General features: G+C 39.3%; 1 protein-coding gene across 1 annotated transcript in view; it reads right to left on the bottom strand.

Annotated features, from left to right (window-relative positions):
- HADHA (hydroxyacyl-CoA dehydrogenase trifunctional multienzyme complex subunit alpha) overlaps nucleotides 1–23,591 on the bottom strand; it is a 51,213-nt gene that overhangs the window by 24,164 nt on the left and 3,458 nt on the right. The window contains exons 2-7 of the mRNA XM_047851543.1: nucleotides 17,559–17,600; nucleotides 17,395–17,465; nucleotides 15,995–16,128; nucleotides 13,217–13,355; nucleotides 12,172–12,291; nucleotides 8,204–8,306 (exon numbers count right to left, since the gene is read on the bottom strand). Of these exons, the coding sequence (XP_047707499.1) occupies nucleotides 8,204–8,306; nucleotides 12,172–12,291; nucleotides 13,217–13,355; nucleotides 15,995–16,128; nucleotides 17,395–17,465; nucleotides 17,559–17,600 (609 nt within the window). The remainder of the gene's footprint in view (nucleotides 1–8,203; nucleotides 8,307–12,171; nucleotides 12,292–13,216; nucleotides 13,356–15,994; nucleotides 16,129–17,394; nucleotides 17,466–17,558; nucleotides 17,601–23,591) is intronic.

The raw sequence follows: 23,591 nt of genomic DNA, 5'->3' as shown, positions 1-23,591 counted from the left end.
AAAAAAATGGCCTAAAGACAAGACGCAAATTGACTGATAGAAACAGATGCATAAATGAAGATAGGATTAACAGACACAATGTTAGAAAGGCTATTGTAAATTCATGCCATATGTTCAAGAAGGTAGAGGAAAACAGAGACGTATGAAGAGAAATTGAATACATAAAAGTGAGTCAAATATTACTTCTAGATATGAAAAAACCCAACACCTGAAATGAAAAATACACAGGAGTGGATTAATAGATTATAATCAGGAAACTTGAATACATGGCAAGTATTCTATATATATTCTCTATATAGAATATATGTTTCGTTCTATTTCTATATATTCTATTCTATTTCTATATATAGAAAATATATACACTGAAAAAGAAAAACTGCTTCATTTTAGGACAATATCAAGTAATCTAACATACGTGAAATTGGAACCCCAGAAAAAGGGTGGGGGGAGATAGGAAAAATTGGAAGAAATAGCCAAAATTTTCCAATTTAATGAAAACTAGAAGCCCACTATCCGAGAAACTCAATGAGTCCCATGCCTAACAAACATTAACAGACAACAGCAACAATAACAAAGCCAGGCACATCATAAATAAATAAGACCAGTAATAAAGGGAAAGTCTGAGAGCAGCTGCGGGGGGTGAGGGGGGAGAGAGACATACTATACACAGAAGAACAAAGATAAAAACAACAGACTTTCTATTAGGAATTATGCAAGCCACATCATAACGTTGACATCTATAAAGTACTAAAAGAAAAATACTAGAAACGTGGAATTCTATAGCCATCAAGAATATTTTGGGGGGCACCTGGGTGGCTCAGGTCAGTTAAGCATCCGACTTGGGCTCAGGTCATGATCTCATGGTTCATGAGTTTGAGCCCCGCCTGGGGCTCTGTGCTGACAGCTCAGGGCCTGGAGGCTGCTTCAGATTCTGTGTCTCCCTCTCCCTCTCTGCCCCTTCCCCACTTGCACTCTGTCACTTTCACTCTTTCAAAAATAAACATTAAAAAAAAAAAAGAGAATATCTTTGAAAAATGAAGTTGAAATAAAGACTTAAACAAACCAAAAGGTGAGAATTAATTGTCAGCAGACCTACTCTACAGAATATGTCAAGTGAAGCTCTTCATGTTGGAATAATATCAAACCAAAAGGGAACGTGGAACTACACAAAGAAGAAAGAGCACCAAAAATGCTAAATATGTGGGTAAATATGAAAGACTCCTTTCTCACTTTTAATCTCTTTAAAAGATAACTGTTTTGTTTTTGAAATGTTTATTGCCCTTCCCTTCCACAAGATATCATGCTGTTCATTATATTGATGGTATTATCCTAAATGAATCTGGTGAACAGGAAGTACCAACTACTCTAGACATATCCAACTAAGTGAAATTTCTAAGGGTCCGGTGGTGTGGGGCCTGGTGACATCCCTTCCAAGGTGAAGGATAAATTGTCACACCCGGCCCATCCTACCACATAAAACAAGGCACAACGCCTACTGGGCCTTTTTGGATTTTAGAGGCAACATTTCATTCGGGTGTGCTACTCTAGCTCCTTTACTGAGTAACTCAGAGGCTGCTAGTTTTGAGCGGGGCCTAGGAAGAAAAACTATTTGGACCATATGATTCAGATCTGATGGGGCATGAAGTGTCAGTGCTAGATAGAGATGCTGTTTGGAGTACAGACACTTAGGAATTTGGAGCAAAGCCCTACCATTCTCTGTGAATAACTACTGTCCTACTGACAGGTAGCTTTTGGCTTGTTAGCGGGCTTAAGTAGAGACTCAAAGCTTAACCATGGGCCAGCAAATCACCACGTGACCTGAGCTGCCCATCACGAAACGGATGCTGTCTGGCCCACTAAACCATAAAGTTCCGTGTGTGCAACAGTACTCCATTATGGAATGGAAGTGGTATATGGGAAAATGGGCTTGAGGAGACCCTAAAGGCACAAGTTGTATGAAAAGGTGGCCAAAATATCCCTGCTCATTCTCTCTCCCAGTCTGCCCCTAGGGCCTCACAGGGAGTTTCTTATGACCAGATAGATGACTGGGGAAGAGAAAACTCAGGCCCGGTTTGTCCACAGCTCTGTGTGATATGCAGGCGCCATCTGAAAGTGCACTGCTGCAGTCCCTTTCCAGGACGACGAACTCTGGTCACCAAGGGGGTGCGGGCTGCTACTGCACAATGGGAGTAAGGAAGAGTATGGCTTGACTGTGACAGATCTCTTCGGGGGTCTCTTAGTGCTACAAGGACCTGTAATTAGTTAATGGAAAACTACAACAACTCAATTCACGCAGTATTGCTAGTGGCCCAGACCTTCTAGGAACGAAAGTCACCCTACTAGTAGGCAAAGAACCATGACCAACTGAGGTACTTCCTGGGGGCAAAAGGAATATGGAACGGGAAACAGAAATAGGTAGTTATAAACCCCTGCTATGGCCACATGACTATTTGTAGAAATTGAGGCATCCAGCCCCTGGCCAAAAACCGTTAAGTGTGATTTTTCAGGCCCAACCACAGGCAATTAGAAAGGCTTTTACCCAGCAGGCCTCACTGGGAAAGCTGTCCTTCCCACAATCGACTTGGGGCACAGCCAATGCATCACAGACTTTCATGGGACTTGTAGTCAGTAACTCAGGTACCTCTTGCAGGCTATGCTCTTCCATATATTTGCCCTTTTTGCCCAAGTGCCTCATTTCTGTCTGTTTGGGACCTCCTCCAATCAGGGTCGTCTTCAGGTGCCTCTGATGAGGCCTCCTTATTGCGGGAAGAAAGAGAAACCTTAAAGATACTTCTACTCTTGAGCCAGTACTTTTCCACTCCTAGCTCTCACCATTTTAAATAGCGAAATCACAACCGAAAAGCACACACATACAAAAAGAGAAGAGCATGGCACTAAACGGACCATGAAAAGGATACTTGTTGGCTCTAAGAGCTGAAATAAGAACGCAAAATGTTGCCTTGTTTGACTTCAGCTGGAACACGTGCACTGGGAGATGTGAAATTTTCACCACTCTGTAGGTGTCTCTTAATGACTGCAAAAGCACCGTAAGTATTATTTTGGGGTCACAACAGATTTTAGTGAGTAGGTAAGTTTACAGATAAGGAACTTGTAAATAATAAGGCTCGACTGTAATCACGACAAAATTAAACCAGAAATCAGTAACAGAAAGATATCTGAAACATCTGCAAATATTTGGAAATTAGGTAACACACTCGCAAATCACACACGGGTCAAAAAAATAATGAGAAATCTGAAAATATTCTGACCTTCATGGAAGTGAGAACATAATATTAAAATATGCAGATAAATAAAGCAATGCGAAGAGGGAAGTTGATCGCTTCAAATGCTTATGTTAGGAAAAAAGGCCTGAAATCAATGATCTAAACTTCTACCTTAAGAAACTGGAAAGAGAACAAATTAAACCCAAAAGCAAGCAGAAATAATGAGATAGCCGAAAACAATAAAACAGCAAACAAACAAACAAAAAACAGAAAAACCAGGGGCGCTTGGGTGGCTCGGTTGAGCGTCTGACTTCGGCTCAGGTCATGATCTCAAGGTCACGATCTTCGTGAGTTTGAGCCCTGCATTGGGCTCTGTGCTGACAGCTTCTGATTCTGTGTCTCCCTCTCTCTCTCTAACCCCTCCTCTGCTCAGCTCTGACTCTCCCTCTCTCAAAAAATAAATAAACATATGGGGCGCCTGGGTGGCGCAGTCGGTTAAGCGTCTGACTTCAGCCAGGTCACGATCTCGAGGTCCGTGAGTTGGAGCCCCGCGTCAGGCTCTGGGCTGATGGCTCAGAGCCTGGAGCCTGTTTCCGATTCTGTGTCCCCCCCTCTCTCTGCCCCTCCCCCGTTCATGCTCTGTCTCTCTCTGTCCCAAAAATAAATAAACGTTGGAAAAAAAAAAAATTAAAAAAAAAAATAAACATAAAAAAAAAAAAACAAAGAAAAAAACCAATGAAACTAAAAGCTATTTCTTGATAAATTTCTAGCCAGACTTCTCAAGGAAATAATAGAGAACACACAAATTACCAATATCAGGAATGAAAGAGTATAAATGATATATATCATTACAGAGCATAAAGATATCGAAGGAATAATAATGAAGTATTTTGAACAACTGCACTGTAACAAATTTGGAAAGTTAAATAAAATGGACAAAATATTTTTTTTCCTTTTTTAAAAATTATTTATTTCTTATTTTTTTAAATGTTTTATTTTTGAGAGAGACAGAGACAGAGTGTGAGCGGGGTAGGGGCAGAGAGAGAGAGAGAGACAGAGAGAGAGACAGAGAGAGAGAAAGAGAGACAGAATCCAAAGCAGGCTCCAGGCTCCGAGCTGTCAGCACAGAGCCCAACGCAGGGCTCGAACTCATGAGCCATGACATCATACGCTGAGCCGAAGTCAGACGCTTAACTGACTGAGCCACCCAGGCGCCCCCAAAATGGACAAAATCTTTGAGAAACAAACTACTACAGCTCTCACTCAAAAGCAAAACAACTGGAGAACCTTATTCAATAACCCTATATCTATAAAAGAAAGTGAATTTGTATATATATATAAAAAACAAACCTTCCCAACAAAGAAAACTCCACATCCACCTGACTTCACTGGTGAATTCTATCAAGTAAAGAAGAAATAATACCAATTCTACAAATATTCTTCCAGAAAATAGAAAAAATAATTCCAATTCATTTTATGAAGCCAGCATTATTCTGATACCAACACCAAGCAAAAATATCACAAGAAAATTATCCTTGAGACCATTAGCTCTCATGACCAGACATAAAAGTCCTGTACAAAATGTTATACAAAGGATAATACATTATGACCAAGTGAAGTTTATTTCAGGAATGCAAGTCTGGTTGAATAATCAAAACTCAGTATAACTGATATTACTAACAGACTAAAAAAGACAAAAATCACACAATCATCTTATTAGATGCAGAAAGGCTCAACTGTACTCTGCATTTGACAAAATTCAACATCTATTTTCAGTGAACTATAAAGGGAAATGTCTGTCATCTGATAAAGGGCGTATATAAAAAAGCTATAGCTAACACTATACACTCCACAGCATCAGAGTGAATGTTCTTCCCCTAAGATAGTACCTGGTTTTACCACCTCTACCCAATACTGTACTATGGATCTTAGCCACTACAGTAAGTTAAGAAAAAAATAACAAATGCCAACCAGATGGGGAAGGAAAAAGCCAAAATGTCTATATTTATAGACAACATTATTATTTACATAGAAACTCCTTAGAAGTCTATAGAAAAAGCTACTAGAATAAATTTAGCAAAGTCACAGAATACAAGGTCCATGTACAAAAGTCAATTATATTTATATATACTAGTGATTAGCAATGAGAAATTAAAGTTAAAATAGCATGATGTCCTAAATGTATGAAGCACTAAGGTATAAATTTAACAAAATGTAGGATATATTCAATGAAAAGTGTAGAACACTGCTGAGAGAAATTAAAGACGAACTAAATGAAGTTATACCATACCCATGATGAAAAGACTCAATATTTTAAAGATGTTAATTCTCCTCAAATTGATACAATGATTCAGTGCAATTTCAATCAAAATCCTACCATGTATTTTTGTAGACATGGATGAGAGGATTATAAAATTTGTATGCAAATGCAAAGACACTAGTATAGGCAAAATAAATTTTGAAAGAGAACCATGATAGAGGGGGTCATACAACCTGATTTCAAGATTTACTAAAAGACAATAATGAAGACAGTATGCTATTGGCTTAAGTAAAGACAGTTAGATAACTGGAGACAGGAAATCCAGATACAGACCCAAACACCTGATTTTTGACCAAGGTGTCAAGGTAACTCAAGGGAGAAAGAAGAGTCTTCTCAATAAACTGTGTCAAGAGATTGGATATTCATTTGCAAAAAAAAAAAAAAAAAAAAAAAACCCAAACAAAACTCAATCTACCTCATACCATCATAAAGTTAACTTGAAATGGGTCACAGACCAAAATGAAAGAGCTAAACCACAAAACTTCCAGAAGAAAATACAGGAGAAGATCTTTGTGGTCTTGTTAAGAAAAGATTTCTTAGAGGTGCCTGGGTGGCTCAGTTGGTTAAGAGTCTGACTTCACTCAGGTTATGATCTCACGTTTCTTGAGTTTGAGCCCTGCATCTGGCTCTCTGCTGTCAGCACAGAGCCCCCTTTGCACCCCTCTCTCTCTAAAATAAATAAACATTAAAAAAAAAAAAAGAAAGAAAAAAATTTCTTAGATACAACACCAACAGCATGGTCCATGAAAGAAGATCCTGATACAATGGCCTTCCTTCAAAATTAAGAATTTCTGCATTGAGAAATGAAAAGACAAGCTGCAGACAGGGAGAAAATATTTGCAGATCTCACAAAGGACTCGTATCCTAATAAAAAGAACTCCAAAACCTCAATAATAAGAGGGGGCACCTGGGTGGCTCAGTCGGTTAAATGGCTGACTTCGGCTCAGGTTATGATCTCACAGTTCACGAGTTTGAGCCCCGCATCGAGCTCTGTGCTGACAGCTCAGAGCCTGGAGCCTATTTCAGATTCTGTGTCCTGCTCACACTCTGTCTCTCTCTCAAAAATAAATTTAAAAAACATTAAAAAAAAACCTCAAAAAGAAAAACTCAATCAAAATGGGCAAAACATCTCAACAGACACTTTACCAGAATATATACAGAAGGCATATAAACACATGAAAGAAACTTAATGACTCGGGTCATTAGAGTAATATAAATTAAAACCACAATGAGATATTACTACACTTCTATTGGAAGGTCTAAAATTATGGGTGCCTGGCGTCCAACTCTTAATTTCAGTTCAGGTCATGATCTCGTGATTGTGAGACTGAGCCCCGCATTGGGCTCTACACTTAGCTTAAGATTCAGTCTCTCTCACTCTGCCCCTCCCCTGCTCATGCCCGTGCTCGCTCTCTCTCTTAAAAAAAAAAAGAAAAGAAAAGAAAAAGCTCTAAAATTAAAAAGACTGACCTTGCAAAGTGGTTGGTAACTAGAACTCTCATACACTGCTAGTAGGAATGCAAAATGGTATAACCACTTTGAGAAAACAGTTTGACAGTTTCTTAAAAGCTAAACACACATCTATCATATGATCCAGCCAATGTACGCTTTGGTATTTGTCCAAGAGAAATGAAATATACATCCACGTAAAGACTTGTGGATGAATGTTCACAGCAGCTTTATTTTGAACGGCCCCAAATTGGAAACACTTAATTTCCATCATTTACTGAATGGATAAACAAATTATGGTATACCTATACAATGGCATAACGTTGAGCAATGGGAAGGAATTGTTGATATATGTGACAACTCGGATGAATCTCAAAAACATTAGGCTAAATGAGAGAAGACACAAAAAGCTATACACTAAAAACATCCTATTATATGATTGGGGTAGTGTTTACACAGCTATATACACTTGTCAAAACTCAAAGTGTACATTAAAAATTGGTAAATTTATTGTCCAATAAATAACATCTCAATAATGCTGTGTTTTTTTTTTTTTTTTTAAGAGAGAAAGTGCACATGCACGGGAGGGAGAGGGGCAGAGAGACAGAGCACCTCAGGCAGGCTCCACCCAGTGTGGAGCCCGACACAAGGCTTGCTCTTATGACCACAACCACGACCACGAGATTATGACCCGAGCTGAAATCAAGAGTTGGATGCTTAACTGACTGAGCCACCCAGGTGTCCCTCAGTAATGCTGATTTTTAAGAAATGCAAGACAGTGACAAACACACAATGTGGAATAGTGGTTTTCTTGGGTCAGAGGAGGAAAAGATGCTGTATGGAGGAAGTGGCACATTGTAGATGTCAACTGCTGTTAATATCCTCAGGTTGTTTCATACATGTTTATTGTAGTATTAAAACAGATGCATAAAACTGAAGGAAGGTTTTTATGAATAATGATACAGGTAATTTAAGAACCAAAAATAATGACTTGATTCAATTCTGTACTCTTGATGTGCAATTTATAAAATAAAACAAGAAGCTGGGGTGATGTTGGAAATGATTTAGTATTAGCTATACTTAGAAAACTTCACTCTTCAGAATGACTCATTTCTTAAGAGTATGAATTTTACTCTAACCAATATTCAAGACATTAACTCTTTAATAAATAAATTCATAAGGCCCAACTCTGAGGCACGCTACCACTTACCCAGGGGTTCCACCAATTGGTCAACTAGTCCCATTTTCTTTGCTCTGTCTGCACGAATGTTTCTACCAGTCAACATCATGTCAAAAGCAGCAGGCACACCCACCTAACATGCAAGCAAGGATCAGAGTACAGAGGAAAAAATATGAGAGTGAAAATTACAGTTTACAACTCATTCAACTGAGCAAATATTAAAATGAGAAAAATCAAACCAGATTTCTATGCTATCTACCAATCGGTTAATTTTTACACACCAATACACGTTTTAGGTAACTTTGGGATTAGACACCTCCAGTGGAAGCTAAAATGTCTGTATTTCTTCTTTTAATTCAAATGTTAAGATTTCTGTCTTATGAAATAGATAAGGTGGAGAAATAATTTCATGTTTCCTAAAATTCTGCACTTACATATTATGTCATTTATATAATACTTAAAATTCCTTTTTTTTTTTTAATCTTTATTTATTTTTTAGAAAGAGAGACAGAGCATGAGCAGGGGAGGAACAGAGAGAGAGAGAGAGAGAGAGAGAGAGAGAGAGAGAGAGAGAGAGAGAGAGGGAGAGGGAGAGAGAGAGAATCGGAAACAGGCTCCAGGCTCTGAGCTGTCAGCACAGAGCCCAACGTGGGGCTTGAACTCACGAACTGCGAGATCATGACCTGAGCTGAAGCCGGATGCTTAGCTGACTGAGCCACCCACGTGCCCCGATACTTAAAATTCCTTTATTGGAATTAGTGGAGGTTGAGAAACCTGGTAGTTTCGATAATGTCTTCGATAAAGAACTTTAGGCTTAAATGGGTGCCTGGGCGGTTCAGTTGGTTGAATGTTCAACTCTTGATTTCAGCTCAGATCACAATCTCACAGTTTAGGGTACTGAGCCTCATGTTGGACTCTGCCCTGACAGCATGGAGCTGCATGAGATTCTCTTCCTCTCTCTCTGCCCTTCCCCTGCTTGTGCACACTTTCTCTCTTTCTTTCAAAATAAATACACACTTAAAAAAATGTAAAAAGCATTTTAGGCTTAAAAACAAAACTCAGCCAGGGCTTCTTATGCAGTTACTAGAAGAATGGTTTCTAGCAACATACCAATTAAACAACAAAAGGAACTCAGCAGTATTTTCTATACCCATATCAATTCTTTCAATAAATTCTCTTGAAAATTTCAGTAAAGGAATGCACACCTATTATCAGAAAATTAACACCATAAATCTTCCCATTTTTCTGTGCCCAGCTGATATCAACTTCCCCACAAAGAGTATTTCTGCGGAGCCTTGTTTTCACTGAGCAGTCAATGGTGCCCAAAGCTGTAAGGCTCAGCGGGCCCTCAAGTCGGATATTAAGATTGCTCTGCGGCCTCCAGGTCTGATATGCTTCCCTTCTCCTTAAGAATTCAGAAGTCTGTGCTGGGAGAACTGGACAGCAACATGCAGAAGGTTGAAACTAGACCACTTTCTCACACCATTCACAAAAATAAACTCAAAATGGATAAAGGACCTAAATGTGAGACAGGAAACCATCAAAACCTTAGAGGAGAAAGCAGGAAAAGACCTCTCTGACCTCAGCCGTAGCAATCTCTTACTCGACACATCCCCAAAGGCAAGGGAATTAAAAGCAAAAGTGAATTACTGGGACCTTATGAAGATAAAAAGCTTCTGCACAGCCAAGGAAACAACCAACAAAACTAAAAGGCAACCAACGGAATGGGAAAAGATATTTGCAAATGACATATCGGACAAAGGGCTAGTATCCAAAATCTATAAAGAGCTCACCAAACTCCACACCCGAAAAACAAATAACCCAGTGGAGAAATGGGCAGAAAACATGAATAGACACTTCTCTAAAGAAGACATCCGGATGGCCAACAGACACATGAAAAGATGTTCAGCGTCGCTCCTTATCAGGGAAATACAAATCAAAACCACACTCAGGTATCACCTCACGCCAGTCAGAGTGGCCAAAATGAACAAATCAGGAGACTATAGATGCTGGAGAGGATGTGGAGAAACGGGAACCCTCTTGCACTGTTGGTGGGAATGCAAATTGGTGCAGCCGCTCTGGAAAGCAGTGTGGAGGTTCCTCAGAAAATTAAAAATAGACCTACCCTATGACCCAGCAATAGCACTGCTAGGAATTTATCCAAGGGATACAGGAGCACTGATGCATAGGGCCACTTGTACCCCAATGTTCATAGCAGCACTCTCAACAATAGCCAAATTATGGAAAGAGCCTAAATGTCCATCAACTGATGAATGGATAAAGAAATTGTGGTTTATATACACAATGGAATATTACATGGCAATGAGAAAAAATGAAATATGGCCTTTTGTAGCAACGTGGATGGAACTGGAGAGTGTGATGCTAAGTGAAATAAGCCATACAGAGAAAGACAGATACCATATGGTCTCACTCTTATGTGGATCCTGAGAAACTTAACAGGAACCCATGGGGGAGGGGAAGGAAAAAAAAAAAAAAAAAAGAGGTTAGAAAGGGAGAGAGCCAAAGCATAAGAGACTGTTAAAAACTGAGAACAAACTGAGGGTTGATGGGGGGTGGGAGGGAGGAGAGGGTGGGTGATGGGTATTGAGGAGGGCACCTTTTGGGATGAGCACTGGGTGTTGTATGGAAACCAATTTGTCAATAAATTTCAGAAAAAAAAAAAAAAAAAAAAAAAAAAAAAAAAGAATTCAGAAGTCTGGTTGGCTGCTGGTTCTACAGAATACAGCAATGAGATCATCCAAGTCAGGAGAAAGGGCTGCCTCTTATATTTATCATGAAATACGACCCATGGATTTGAAAAAACGGTAAAATGGTACTGTGCACAGAAGGAACAAAGTAAACCATAAGCTCAAAGGGCACTGGACTGGCTTAGTCGGTAGAGCATGCAACTCTTGATTTTGGGGCTGGAAATTTAAACCCCTTCATGGGTATAGAGATCACTTAAAAATAAAATCTTAGGTGCCTGGGTGGCTCAGCCAGTTAAGTATCTGACTTCAGCTCAGGTCATGATCTCCTAGTTCGTGAGTCTGTTGAGTCCCACATCCGGGTCTTTGCTGTGAGGACAGAGCCCACTTCAGACCTTCTGTCCCCCTCTCTCTTTGCCCCTCCCTGCCTATGCTCTGTCTCTCTCAAAATAAATGAACTTTAAAAAAAAAATCTTAAAAAAAAAAATCTTTAAAAAGGTAAAAAAAAAAAAAAAAAGGTAAAAAGGTAAAAAATAAATAAAATCTTTAAAAAACTGCAAGTTCCAGAAAGACAAACATATATCTTATTTATCTTTATACTTCCTCAGAGACTAACAAAGAACCTTGATCAAATAAATAAATAAAAAACATTTTTTTAAGTTTTAAAAATGTTATTATTTATTTATTTTGAGAGAGAGCACGTACATAAGCAGGGGAGGGGCACAGAGAGGGAGAGAGAGAATCTCAAGCAAGCCTGATTCGGGTTCAATCCCATGAACTGTGAAATTATGACCTGAGCCAAAATCAAGAGTTGGACGCTTAACCGACTGAGTCAGCCAGGTGCCCCCTTGATCAATCATTTTGATCAAGGAATTAAAAAAATAAAAAGTGGAATTGAAAAACTAAACACCAGGAATAAAATTGTTATTTTTTTACAAGTTTATTTGTGCACACATACACACAAGTGGGGAAGGGGCAGAGAGAAGTGGTTGAGGCAGAGAGAGGGAGAGAGAGAGACTCCCAAGCAGGTTCTGCATTGTCAGTGCAAAGCCCGACATGGGACTTTGAACTCACGAACCAGGAAATCATGACCTGAGCCAAAGCTGGATGCTTAACTGACTGAGCCACCCAGGTGCCCCTAAAATTTGTTGTGGATCCTATACACTCGTACTTTATTTTGGTTCTAAATTCTACAATGAATACCCATGTTATACCTTTTGTACCAGAGGAAATAGATCTAAAGGGGCCTATAGGTAATGAGGTTCTAAAGGTCACAAGGGGGCTTATACTCACCATTTTGGGCAGCCTTTGTGTGCCTCCTGCTCCTGGTAAGATCCCCAGCAAGACTTCTGGGGTACCTAATACTGTTTTTCTATCTTTTGTGGCTATTCTGTATTGGCAGGAAATGGCAAGCTTCAAACAAATGAAAGAAAATCAGAATGTTAGAAAATGTACATTTATAAAACCTTAGGTTATGTGAGGGTCTAAAGATTACTTAATGCAGGAATGTGCCCACAGAATAAATGGAAATTCACTAGGCTGGCATTTGATGCTTTCTATAATTTCTCTTTCTAGCCTTATTTCATACTTTCCCCTTAATTTATTAACCTTTTTTTGGGGGGGTGTGGATCTCCCTAAAAATCTGCTGAAAGCTAAAGCTCTCAATAGAAAAGTGCACACACCATGTCCATTGCATGCCAAGTTAAGAAGGCCTGTACCACCTAGAGACCCTTCTTTTCAATCAAGAAGGCCTACTTATGATGTCCTAATAGGTTTTGCTTACCTTTGTCTTTGCTCATACCATACCCATAGGTGGAATGATTTTGTCTTTTAGGACCAGGCATATGTTTCCTTAATTAATATATATCAAAGTGTTTATCACAGAGCTCAGCATGTGATAAATGCTCAATAAATGTTATTTTATTTTTCCCTCTCTTTTCCTACATGCTCCAGTCTAGTAAGCATCTCTTCTCAGATCTGACATTATTCACCATCTTTACTATTTACAAAGCACTTACACACATATTTTGCTCTGTGTGTCTCATCTAGACTTCAGTAGCTCAAGAGCATGAATCACACTTCTGAATCTTTGCCCTGCAAACCTGAACCAGGTTTTTGGAATTGAAAGAGACCTTACAGATCTAGTTCAAAACTTCTAAATTTATAAAAATGAATACATCACACTTTGGTTTACTTGCTCTGTGCCATGAGGATGACTAAGAAGCTGATTCTCCTCTAAGAACTTTTTGCAGGCAAAACAGTAGCCTACAGGTTAGCAGTTTGTAATTCCCACCAACATGCTCAACAGTGTCTCAAAGACTTTGGAATAAATCTATACCTCAAGTCCTCCTCCTAAGCAGGATCCACTGATGGCAGCCACAATAGGCTTTGTGGACTTCTCAAGTTTCTCAAACATTCTCTGGCCTTCCTGCGATAGCTGCGTTACCTCTTCCGCGCTCTTACAAGAGGCTAACATGCTGCAGCAAACAAGAAAGCAGAAAAAAGAAACAAAGATGAAATTATACCCTACTTTGGTTCAATATGTCATCCACTGTATCCTTACCCTATCATATGTCAATACTTGATAGTGAATCTTCAAATACTCAGAAGTTTAAGAATGGTTTTGCCTCAGATAGCACTAATATCAGCTACATCATCTCTCCATAAAGAATGTTAGATTTCCGGATCCAGAGAACACGAAACAAAACATGTTGCAAAATTTTATTTTCTATTAAAAAAATCATTAGATTACAAAACTCTGTACATGAGAAAAATCATCTTCTGGTAAATATTTTCCTACCACATTAAACATGTTCACTATAAGTAACCCTCAGATTGAACGCTAATCAAAATGACAGTGGAAAAAAAACGCTTTCAAGTTGTTTTTAGATCTCCTAATGGTTAAAAAAGATTCACCACACTAATGTTGCATTCAATGTCCTTTCATTTCAGTTTGTTTCACTTGCTACTTTGGTCTTGAAAACATTTGTGGATTTTGTATGTTTGGTCAAAGATAACAAGTTTTTGTCATTTTATATACTGGGAGCTGCTCAGCTAGCTTCACAGAAGCTGCAAGTATTTTCCCATGGATACAGAAAGCTACAGCCAGGTAGCTTAGTGAGACATCCGTGTCTTTTTTTTTTTTCAATGTTTTTATTTATTTTTGAGACAGAAAGAGACCATGAGCAGGGGAGGGGCAGAGAGAGGACACACAGAATCTGAAACAGGCTCCAGGCTCTGAGCTGTCAGCACAGGGCCCGATGTGGGGCTCGAACTCCCAGACTATGAGATCATGACCTGAGCTGAAGTCGGACGCTTAACCGACTGAGCCACCCAGGCGCCCTGAGACATCAGTGTCTTGCTAGGCTCAAATAAATGAGCTAGAATAAAAAGCACTTGATACAGATAATTTTGCTTTTTCTAAGAAATACACATTAAATATTTATAAATTCTTAATTACTATCCATAAACAAAAAGAGTACACAATGTGGAGCAAGGTTTGAAACTATACAGACACCTTAGGTACAAATTACTCAGCCTATAATGCAGGCTATTGTTGTATAAGGTACAAAGAATAATATAACAAACACTCATATTTTGACAGAATTAACACCTGTTAACATTTTAAGCCATTAAACTAACACTAAGCATCTCACCTGCTTATAAATGCTTTAAAAATTTTTTTTAATGTTTATTTATTTTTGAGAGACAGACAGAGTGCGAGCAGGAGAGGGGCAGAGAGAGAGGGAGACACAGAATCCGAAGCAGGCTCCAGGCTCTGAGCTGTCAGCACAGAGCCCGATGTGGGCTCGAACTCACGCACTGTGAGATCATGACATGAGCCAAAGTCGGACGCTTAACTGACTGAGTACCCAGGCGCCCGTTTTTAAAAAAAAAAAAAAATTTTAATGTTTATTTTTGAGAGACAGAGTCCTTATAAATGCTTTAAAGAACTGTAAACAAATTATATATGCATAAATCTTACCATTAAAAAATAACAAAATATTAGCTGCATCACTAAAGTTCACTCTGACAAACTCAAGTTTTTAACAGTCACTTCATTTACCCTGAAACAACCATTTTCGAATGTTTGCAGTGTATCCTTCCAGACCAACGACACATTTGTATCCATAAATAAGACATTTTATGCGTGATTTTAAAATGTTTACATAAACTAGGGCGCCTGGGTGGCTCAGTCGGTTAAGCTTCCAACTCTTGATTTTAGCTCAGGCCATGATCTCCATGGTTCATTAAGTTTGAGCCCTGTGCCAGGCTCTGCACTGTCAGTGCTTGGGATTCTCTCTCTCAAAATAAATAAGCTTAAGAAAAAATATTAAAATGTTTACATAAACTACATACTGTATAGAACATTCTACAACTTGCTTTTTTTTTTTTTTTAAATTTAACATTATGTCTTTAAGTTCTAACATTATGTTGTGGATCTAGTTAATTCCTTTGAATCATTTTGTAGTATTTTATCATGTGAAAATACCACAGTTTACTTATCCACTTCCCTACGGACTGACACTTAATTGCTTTAAATTCATTATTTTAACTACACAGGGCTGAACATCCTCATAAATGGGTCCTTAAAAACAAAGTGTGGGATTTCTCTAGCATGTGTAGCTAGAAGAATATCACTGAATTATATGATACATGCATTTTCAATTTTATTAAATGCTGCCAAAATGTTTTCCAAAGTTGCTGTACCAACTGGCATTCCTGCTAGTAATATATTAACTGTCTCATTTCTCCAAGTCCTTGTTAACATGGTATTTTCAAACTTTTAAATATTTAATGGTCTGTTGGGTTTAAAAAAAAAAGAGGGGCACCACATTGTTAGCTTAATTTTATAGCATTTTTTTATTCTACTCAAATATTTTTCTTAGAACTGCTTTCAACTTCTTTAAGGAAAGGTTAGTCTTACATGGTTTAAGCAACAAGCACCCCCCCTTTTTTTTTTTTTTTACCAACTTTAACACATTTGTGTAAATAATTTTAAAAAAGAAAACTCAGAGAATTTACTTCTGTCGTCTTTTAAATGGAGGAATGATTAGGCCAAAGAAACATACTACTAGCCAAGATCAAAGGTGACTTCAAATTTCTGAAAACTTACTTGATGTCAGCACCTGCAATAAAGCAGCCTGGCTTTGATGAGATAAGGACGGCGCTTCTGATTTGATCATTAGCCCAGATTTCATTCATTACTTCTATGAACTCTGATTGCAGTTCTCTGCTTAGTGTATTTACCTGCCAAAGGGAAATACATATAAATCTAAGGGTTTAAATCTGAAGTACCAGATGTGCAAATCACCATGAAATGCTATTTTGATCGTAGGAAATTTGTTTATCCAGCAGAAATATATTGTTAGAAGCAAGAAAGGCAGGGGGAAAAATTCTAAACCCAGTAGCTTTCTATTCAGCTTTGGCCAACCATAAGCACCCTCCCTTTAAAAATAGATCTACTCAAAGAAGCAACTCAGGGTCATACTCTTAAAGAGTTCAAAACATATGCAGGCTACAAATAAGTCTATGGAATTTGTTGGTATGGAAAAGTTTGTATAACATTAAGAATAAAAGAACTCAAAATTAGACCTATAGTATGATTTTACTTTGTAAATATTTGTTGAAACTAGATTAAATGTTAAAAGTGGTTATTTTTGGGTCTGTAGTATGAATGATTTGTTATTTTCTTCTTTATAGCTTTAAAACTTCCCACTGTAGGCATGTGTTGTTTTGTGTTCAGAAAAAATGGTCAACTTAGAAAATTCGGAAAAAATAGCTTAAGTTTGAATCATTGGTCAGTGGGCACCAAAATTTACTCTAGTGAGGAAGACTGGCTCTTGTTTTCCTTAATTTGTGATAGTTGTTAATTGCCTCCATCTAGGTACTGCTGTTCCCTCTAGACCTCTAATAACAAAACGTGACACCCATTTTAGATGGGGGAAAAGCATGAGCTCCTGCAACAGAGGTCTTCTTGGCAAAGACTGGATTAATGCTTTGTTGAAGTTGCCAAAAACAAATGAAGCTCCACTTGGAACAGAACTTGACTTCCAACATGTGAACTGCACTGTCATTCCAGTTCCTCAGGAATCTTAACACCCACATTTAACCCAGGCAATTTTCTATGAATAATGACTACAGCGGGCAGGTAATGAAGAAAGCCTGTTTAACAACCTGGTAGTTAAGATGGATAGGTGAGTTCTGACTCTTATAAACAGAGCGTGCGCTTTGGTTCTTATCTAGTAAATCACCTCCATATTCTACACAGTAACAGAAGGCTAATTTCACTAATCCTTGATGTTAACCTGACACTTAAGGTCAACTAGAAGGAATTCTTAGTCAAGGACCTCTGCTCCAGAAAACTGTATTCCTTGAGCAATTTGTCAAACTATTACAACTACAAATTCATATAAGATTACTGTCAGACTGGTGGATTTCTCTTTCTTTCTTATTTAGCACTGGATTCATGAATGTAGTTAGTAGACATAGACTGCAGCAAGTTAAATTAGGTACCTTTGAATTGGGTGAGTTAATTCGAACAACAGCCACATCCCCTTTGACTCCATAGTTAATATGGGTTCTGGCTAAAAAGAGAAGGATAATTTATTCGTAAACATGTTTATTGCTAAACAAATCTAAAAAGCAATGTAAGCATGTCGACAAGAAATTAAACTTACTTAGCAAAGCAGAGGATGCTGAAAAGTTGCGGCAGGTATAACCTGCAAGAAAAACGTATTCAAGTTTAATTACTATTTTGATTCAAATTCAATTACAAAATTAAGAGTTTCTGTAGTACCTGCTAAATATAACAAAGCTGGAGTTTATAACCACAAAAAACCAAAATGAGATTAATGTATTCTGGGCCATGATTGTGACTACTACCATACCTTTTTCATTTTAATTATCAGCTTATAAAATTATTTAGATATTAAATGTGGTAGGTAGAAGAATCCCCCCTCAAAGATGTCCAGGTCCCTGGGGCACCTGGGTGGCTCGGTCGGTTAAGCATCCAACTTCTGCTCAGGGCATGATCTATCTCATGGTTCACGAGTTCAAGCCCCACATTGGGCTCTCTGCTGTCAGTGCACAGCCACTTCCGATCTTCTCTCTCTGCCCCTTCCTCGTTTGTGTGCGTGTTCCCTCTCTCTCTCTTGCTCAAAAATAAATAAACATTAAAAAAAAAAAAGATGTCCAGGTCCCAGAAACTGTAAATATGTTAGGTTATACGGTAAAGGAAATCATGGGTACGAATGGAAAATTGACCCAAACATAGGGAGAGTAGCCCGGATTATCCAGATGGGCCCGATGTAATCACAAAGAAGAGAGAGTCAAAGAGGACCAGATAGATGGCAACATGAGAACTTAGCCCTACTTTGCGGGCTTTGAAGAAGTCAAGGAATACAGGTGGCCTTGGAAGCTAGGAAAGACAAGGAAATGACTTCTCCAGAATGAACAGAGCATCCTGAATGAACACAGCCCTGGCAACACCTCTGATTTTAGCCCAATGAGACTCGTTTCTGACATACATAATATATTTGTATTGCTTCAGACACTGAATTTGTGGGAATCTGTTAGAGCAGCAATAGGAAAGAATTCCAAGAAGGCTCCATGCACAGCACGGAGCCTGACACGGGGCTAGATCCCATGATCCTAGGATCATGACCTGAGCCAAAATCGAGTTGGACGCTCAACTGACTAAGCCACCTGGGCACCCCACATCCTCTTGTATTTTTATGGAGAAATGATCCAAAGTAAAATTATATAGAATGGAATATCAGCCCTAAAAAAGAATGAAATCTTGCCATCTGCAACCATACGGTTGGAGCCAGAGAGTACTATGCTAAGCAAAATAAGTCAGAGAAAGACAAATACTGCATGATTTCACTCTTATGTGGGATTTAACAAACGAAACAAATGAGCAAAGGGAAAAAAAGAGAGAGGCAAACCAAGAAACAGATTCTTAATTACAGAGAACTGATGGTTACCAAAAGGGGGTAAGTGGGAGAATGGGTTAAATAGGTGATGGGGATTAAGGAATGTACTTGTGATGAGCACTGGGTGATGTATGGAAGTGCTGAATCACTATATTGTACACCTGAAACTAATATTACACTGTATGTTAGCTAAACTCAAATAAGTTAAAATAAAAATAAAATAAGAAAATAAACTCAAACAAAATTCAAGTAAAAACTTTAAAAAAAAAAGTGAAATCAACGGGCACTAGTGGCCATTTATGGAATAGTCCAGTCATACTCTTAAGAATTTCCAACTGAACAGGTCCATATTGCACTCCACCAAGGATATTCCTACCCTGGGGATGACACAGACCAGCTCCTCTTCTCCCTTTTTCCTAGTCACTTCACTACTTCACGCTCTCCTGCATAACACTGATGAGATGACATACTGAGCACAAGTCATCACAAGAGGAGTCCCGACAGGGGGTCTTTCAAACTGGACTACAGATCGAAAGTAAGGAACACTGGGAAATTCCTACGCAAAAATTCAGTTTGTTCTGGGCATTACTCTATGTCCTTTCTAGCATTGAAGGGTCACCTTTGCCCCGCTCTCATACAAACGTCTTGCTCTAAGCAGTAACCAAGCTATTCTGGAGGCCAGCACTGGGTCCATATCTGTTAGTTACAACTTCCAAACTTCTTTAAAAACACCTTGCTCTTTCTTCCTTTCTCTTTCATATTCATGCTGGACTTCAGACCACATGTCACTTCAAACCATATTAAACCACTTCAAACTACGCCTCTTTAATTGCTTTTTCCTCCCTACCCACATCTTCCAAACCTTGTCCAATATCTTAGAGAAGTCTTCTCTTTAGCTCTAAAAATAAAAAAATCATCCCTTAATAATTATTAACCGTAATAGCAGTACACAGGAAACACATGTATCCAGGAAAAGGCATAAGTTTTAAAGTAATATCAAATACAATAAAGAATTAGTGCTTTATTATTTTTTAAATGTTTATTTTTCAGAGAGAGATAGAACATGAACGAGGGAGGGGCAGAGAGAGGGAGACACAGAATCCGAAGCAGGCTTCAGGCTCTGAGCTGTCAGCACAGAGCCCGATTCTGGGAGCTGTGAGATCATGACCTGAGCTTAAGTAGGACGCTTAACTGACTGAGCCATGCAAGCGCCCCAAGAATTGGTACTTTAATAATATCCAGTGGCTCCTTCATGTATCCCTCTGTGCTAGCTTTCCCTCAGTATTTATTTCCTTCTTTTTAAAATAACTTACATGGGGTGCCTGGGTGGCGCAGTCGGTTAAGCGTCCGACTTCAGCCAGGTCACGATCTCACGGTCCGTGAGTTCGAGCCCCGCGTCAGGCTCTGGGCTGATGGCTCAGAGCCTGGAGCCTGTTTCTCATTCTGTGTCTCCCTCTCTCTCTGCCCCTCCCCTGTTCATGCTCTGTCTTTCTCTGTCCCAAAAATAAATAAACGTTGAAAAAAAAAATTTAAAATAACTTACGTACATTTACCTTTATCAATTCATACACTAAATATTAGTAAATTTAATTTCTTTCCTTTTATATATTTTTTCACGATAAGTGCACTCTTTAATCCCTATCACCTATTTCACCCATCCCTTCTACCATCTCCCCTCTGATAACCATCAGTTTGTTTTCTATAGTTATGAGTCTGTTTCTTGGTTTGCCGCTTTTTTCTTTTGGTTCTTTGTTCTTTTTTAAATAAAAAAATTTTTTTTAATGTTTATTTATTTTTGAGAGAGAGCACAAGCAGGGGAGGGGCAGAGAGACAGGGAGACACAGAATCTGAAGCAGGCTCCAGGCTCCGCGCTATCAGCACAGAGCCTGACACGGGGCTCAAACCCACAAACTATGAGTCATAACCTGAGCTGAAGTCGGCACACTTAACCAACTGGGCCACCCAGGCGCCCGTTTGTTCTGTTCCCTAAATCCCACATGAGTGAGTTCATATGGTATCTTTCTCTGACTTATTTCACTTAGCATTATACTCTCTAGTACTACTCACGTTATTGCAAGTGGTTAAGATTTTATTCTTTACAGTTGAATAATATTCCATCATTATTTCATTCTTAGTTACTAGTATTAAAACTTTTTTTTATGTCTAATTTTCAGTGAAACCATACTGCATTTGGACTACATTAGGGGCTATATATAGTCTTGGAATCCACAAGCATAATTAAAGAGAGTGTGGAGTGCCCGCCTAACTTAGGAGTGCATTTAAAAAAAAAAAAAAAAAAAAAAAGGTTGGGGCACCTGGGTGGCTCAGCTGAGCCTCCAACTTCGGCTCAGGTCTTGATCTCTCAGTTTGAGAGTTCGAGCCCCACATCGGGCTCACTGCTGTCAGCCTGTCAGGGCAGAGCTTGCTTGGGATCCTCTGTCCTCCTCTCTCTGCCCCTCCCCATCTTGTGCTCTCCAAAAAAAAAAAAAAAAAAAATACTACCATGACATAAAATGACCAACATGGTTTAATTTTATTGTTCATTACCTTTGATTATCACTGCATGCTAAGGCAGTCTTAGACTCTTGAGATCCCTCAAAATCTAAGCCGGATAAAGGTAAGGGATTTGGAGAATGAGAGAGTAGTCACAGAGAAAGACATATGGTCACAGGCTGGTGGAAAGGTTCAGCTGCTGAGAGGTTACTAGGGATTTTAACCTTTTTTTTTTTTAACTTTGAGAGAGAGAAAGAGAACATGATTGGAGGAGAGGCAAAGAGAGAATCCCAATCAGGCTCTGTGCTGTTAGCACAGATCCCAACATGGGGCTTATGTTGAGGGTGGTCTATATTTGACAAGGAGGTGGGGACCCTTCTGGATTAGGGAACTAATACACATGGCCAAAGCAGGACCCAAGAGACAATGCACCATATCTAGCTCGACTGGGATTCCCACAGCAGTATTGAGAAGTGATTCCAGGCATTAGAATCAGCTGGGGAGGCTCAAATATACTCACAGATGTCTGGGTGACATACAACCTAGAACCACAGGATCAGAATTTAAGGGGGCTGGGCCTCAGAATCTGCAGTTTTTAGAAAGGAGACTGAAACAGCAAACAAGTGGGCATGTGGGAGCCACTGATTTGGAGAACCCACTGATGGTGCAGTGGATTAGGAGAGGGACCGTCGCGGTAGCCAAGCCTCTTGCTTCCTCTTTCTTTCCCTCTATCCTGCAGTTCTTTAAGGGAGAGGAAGAGAAAGCGCAGAAAATAGCAGCTTTACACTGATCTGAAGGGCAAGCAACATGTTAAAGAAAACTGTGTGGATGACACAAGCACCAGAGTCAGGTGATCTTTGGCTCTGTCTGCATTTTTCCTTTAATCAATCCAAATCAGCAAAGACAAAGGACCTGAGTTAAAAGACTTGGGTTCAAACATCAAGTTTATCATTTACTAGCTGTATGAACAAGTCTCTTAGAGCATTTTGGCATTCTTATAAAGATAGAAGTAAAAGTGATATAATAATTATAAACGTATCTGTAAGTCACAGGGCTACAACCAAATAAATTAAGATAGGAGAAGCCAGCCAACCATCTCCTTAACCCCCATGCCTCTACCTCACTAATGATATACTTCCCTTCTCTGCTTTCCCATCTTTTAAAATCTGTACCATCTGTATTTACCAGTCTTCTTTCTTTATGTTTTGTATCATGGCCCCAACCTTTTCCACAAGGCGTTATCAAGAGATTCCATCTGTAATGATCTTTCTCTCCCCCGCCAATTTTGACCCTTATTATTTACTACTTTGTTCTTTTTTTTTTTTTTTCAACGTTTATTTATTTTTGGGACAGAGAGAGACAGAGCATGAACGGGGGAGGGGCAGAAAGAGAGGGAGACACAGAATTGGAAACAGGCTCCAGGCTCTGAGCCATCAGCCCAGAGCCTGACGCGGGGCTCGAACTCCCGGACCGCGAGATCGTGACCTGGCTGAAGTCGGACGCTTAACCGACTGCACCACCCAGGCGCCCCAACTACTTTGTTCTTTAATCACTGCATTCCCCCAACTAAAGAGTATGCTCTTCCAACATCATCTCACAATCATTCATTGATTCAGCAACACCAAAAAATCACTGTGGCCTGCCATGCACTGTTCTAGGCACTTGGACTGAACAAAAAGATAAAAATCCTGGTCTTTGTGGTGCTTATATTCTACAGCAGCAGGGGATTATATATATCAGGAAGAATATCATAGGAAGAATCAGTTTCTCCTCAGTAGAGATAAATGAAGAAGTGAAAATAGGTCTGGCATAAAAAGAACTTTGCCCGTAGGGTGGAAATTCCAGTGGGAGGGGAACAGGGAATAGAACAGGGTAGAGTGGATGAGAGTGGGGATGGACTGACTAGGAATGCAGGGTGGGAGGGACGGGGTGGAAAAACAGCCGAAAAACAAGAAACATAAATATATGTAAAAAAAAGTAAGTTAGGAGGTAAGTGCTAAGCAAAAAGAAAATAGAGCAGGTGCCAGGGCTCGGGCATGGGTTGCATTTTTAAAGACCAACTATTTGAGACAACAGGTTGGTGCTCATTAGCTTATGGATCAAACCATTTTTTAATGTTTTAAAAGGTTTATTTATTCTTGAGGGAGAGGGAGAGACAGAGTGTGAGTGGGGGAGGGGCAGAGAGAGAGGGAGACAGATTCTGAAGCAGGCTCCAGGCTCTGAGCTGTCAGCACAGAGCCAGACTCGGGGCTTGCCGTGAGATCATGACCTGAGCTGAACTCG

Source organism: Prionailurus viverrinus, chromosome A3 (genome assembly GCF_022837055.1).
Source record: "Prionailurus viverrinus isolate Anna chromosome A3, UM_Priviv_1.0, whole genome shotgun sequence".
NCBI lineage: Eukaryota > Metazoa > Chordata > Mammalia > Carnivora > Felidae > Prionailurus > Prionailurus viverrinus.
This window is presented reverse-complemented; position numbering and strand designations above follow the sequence as displayed.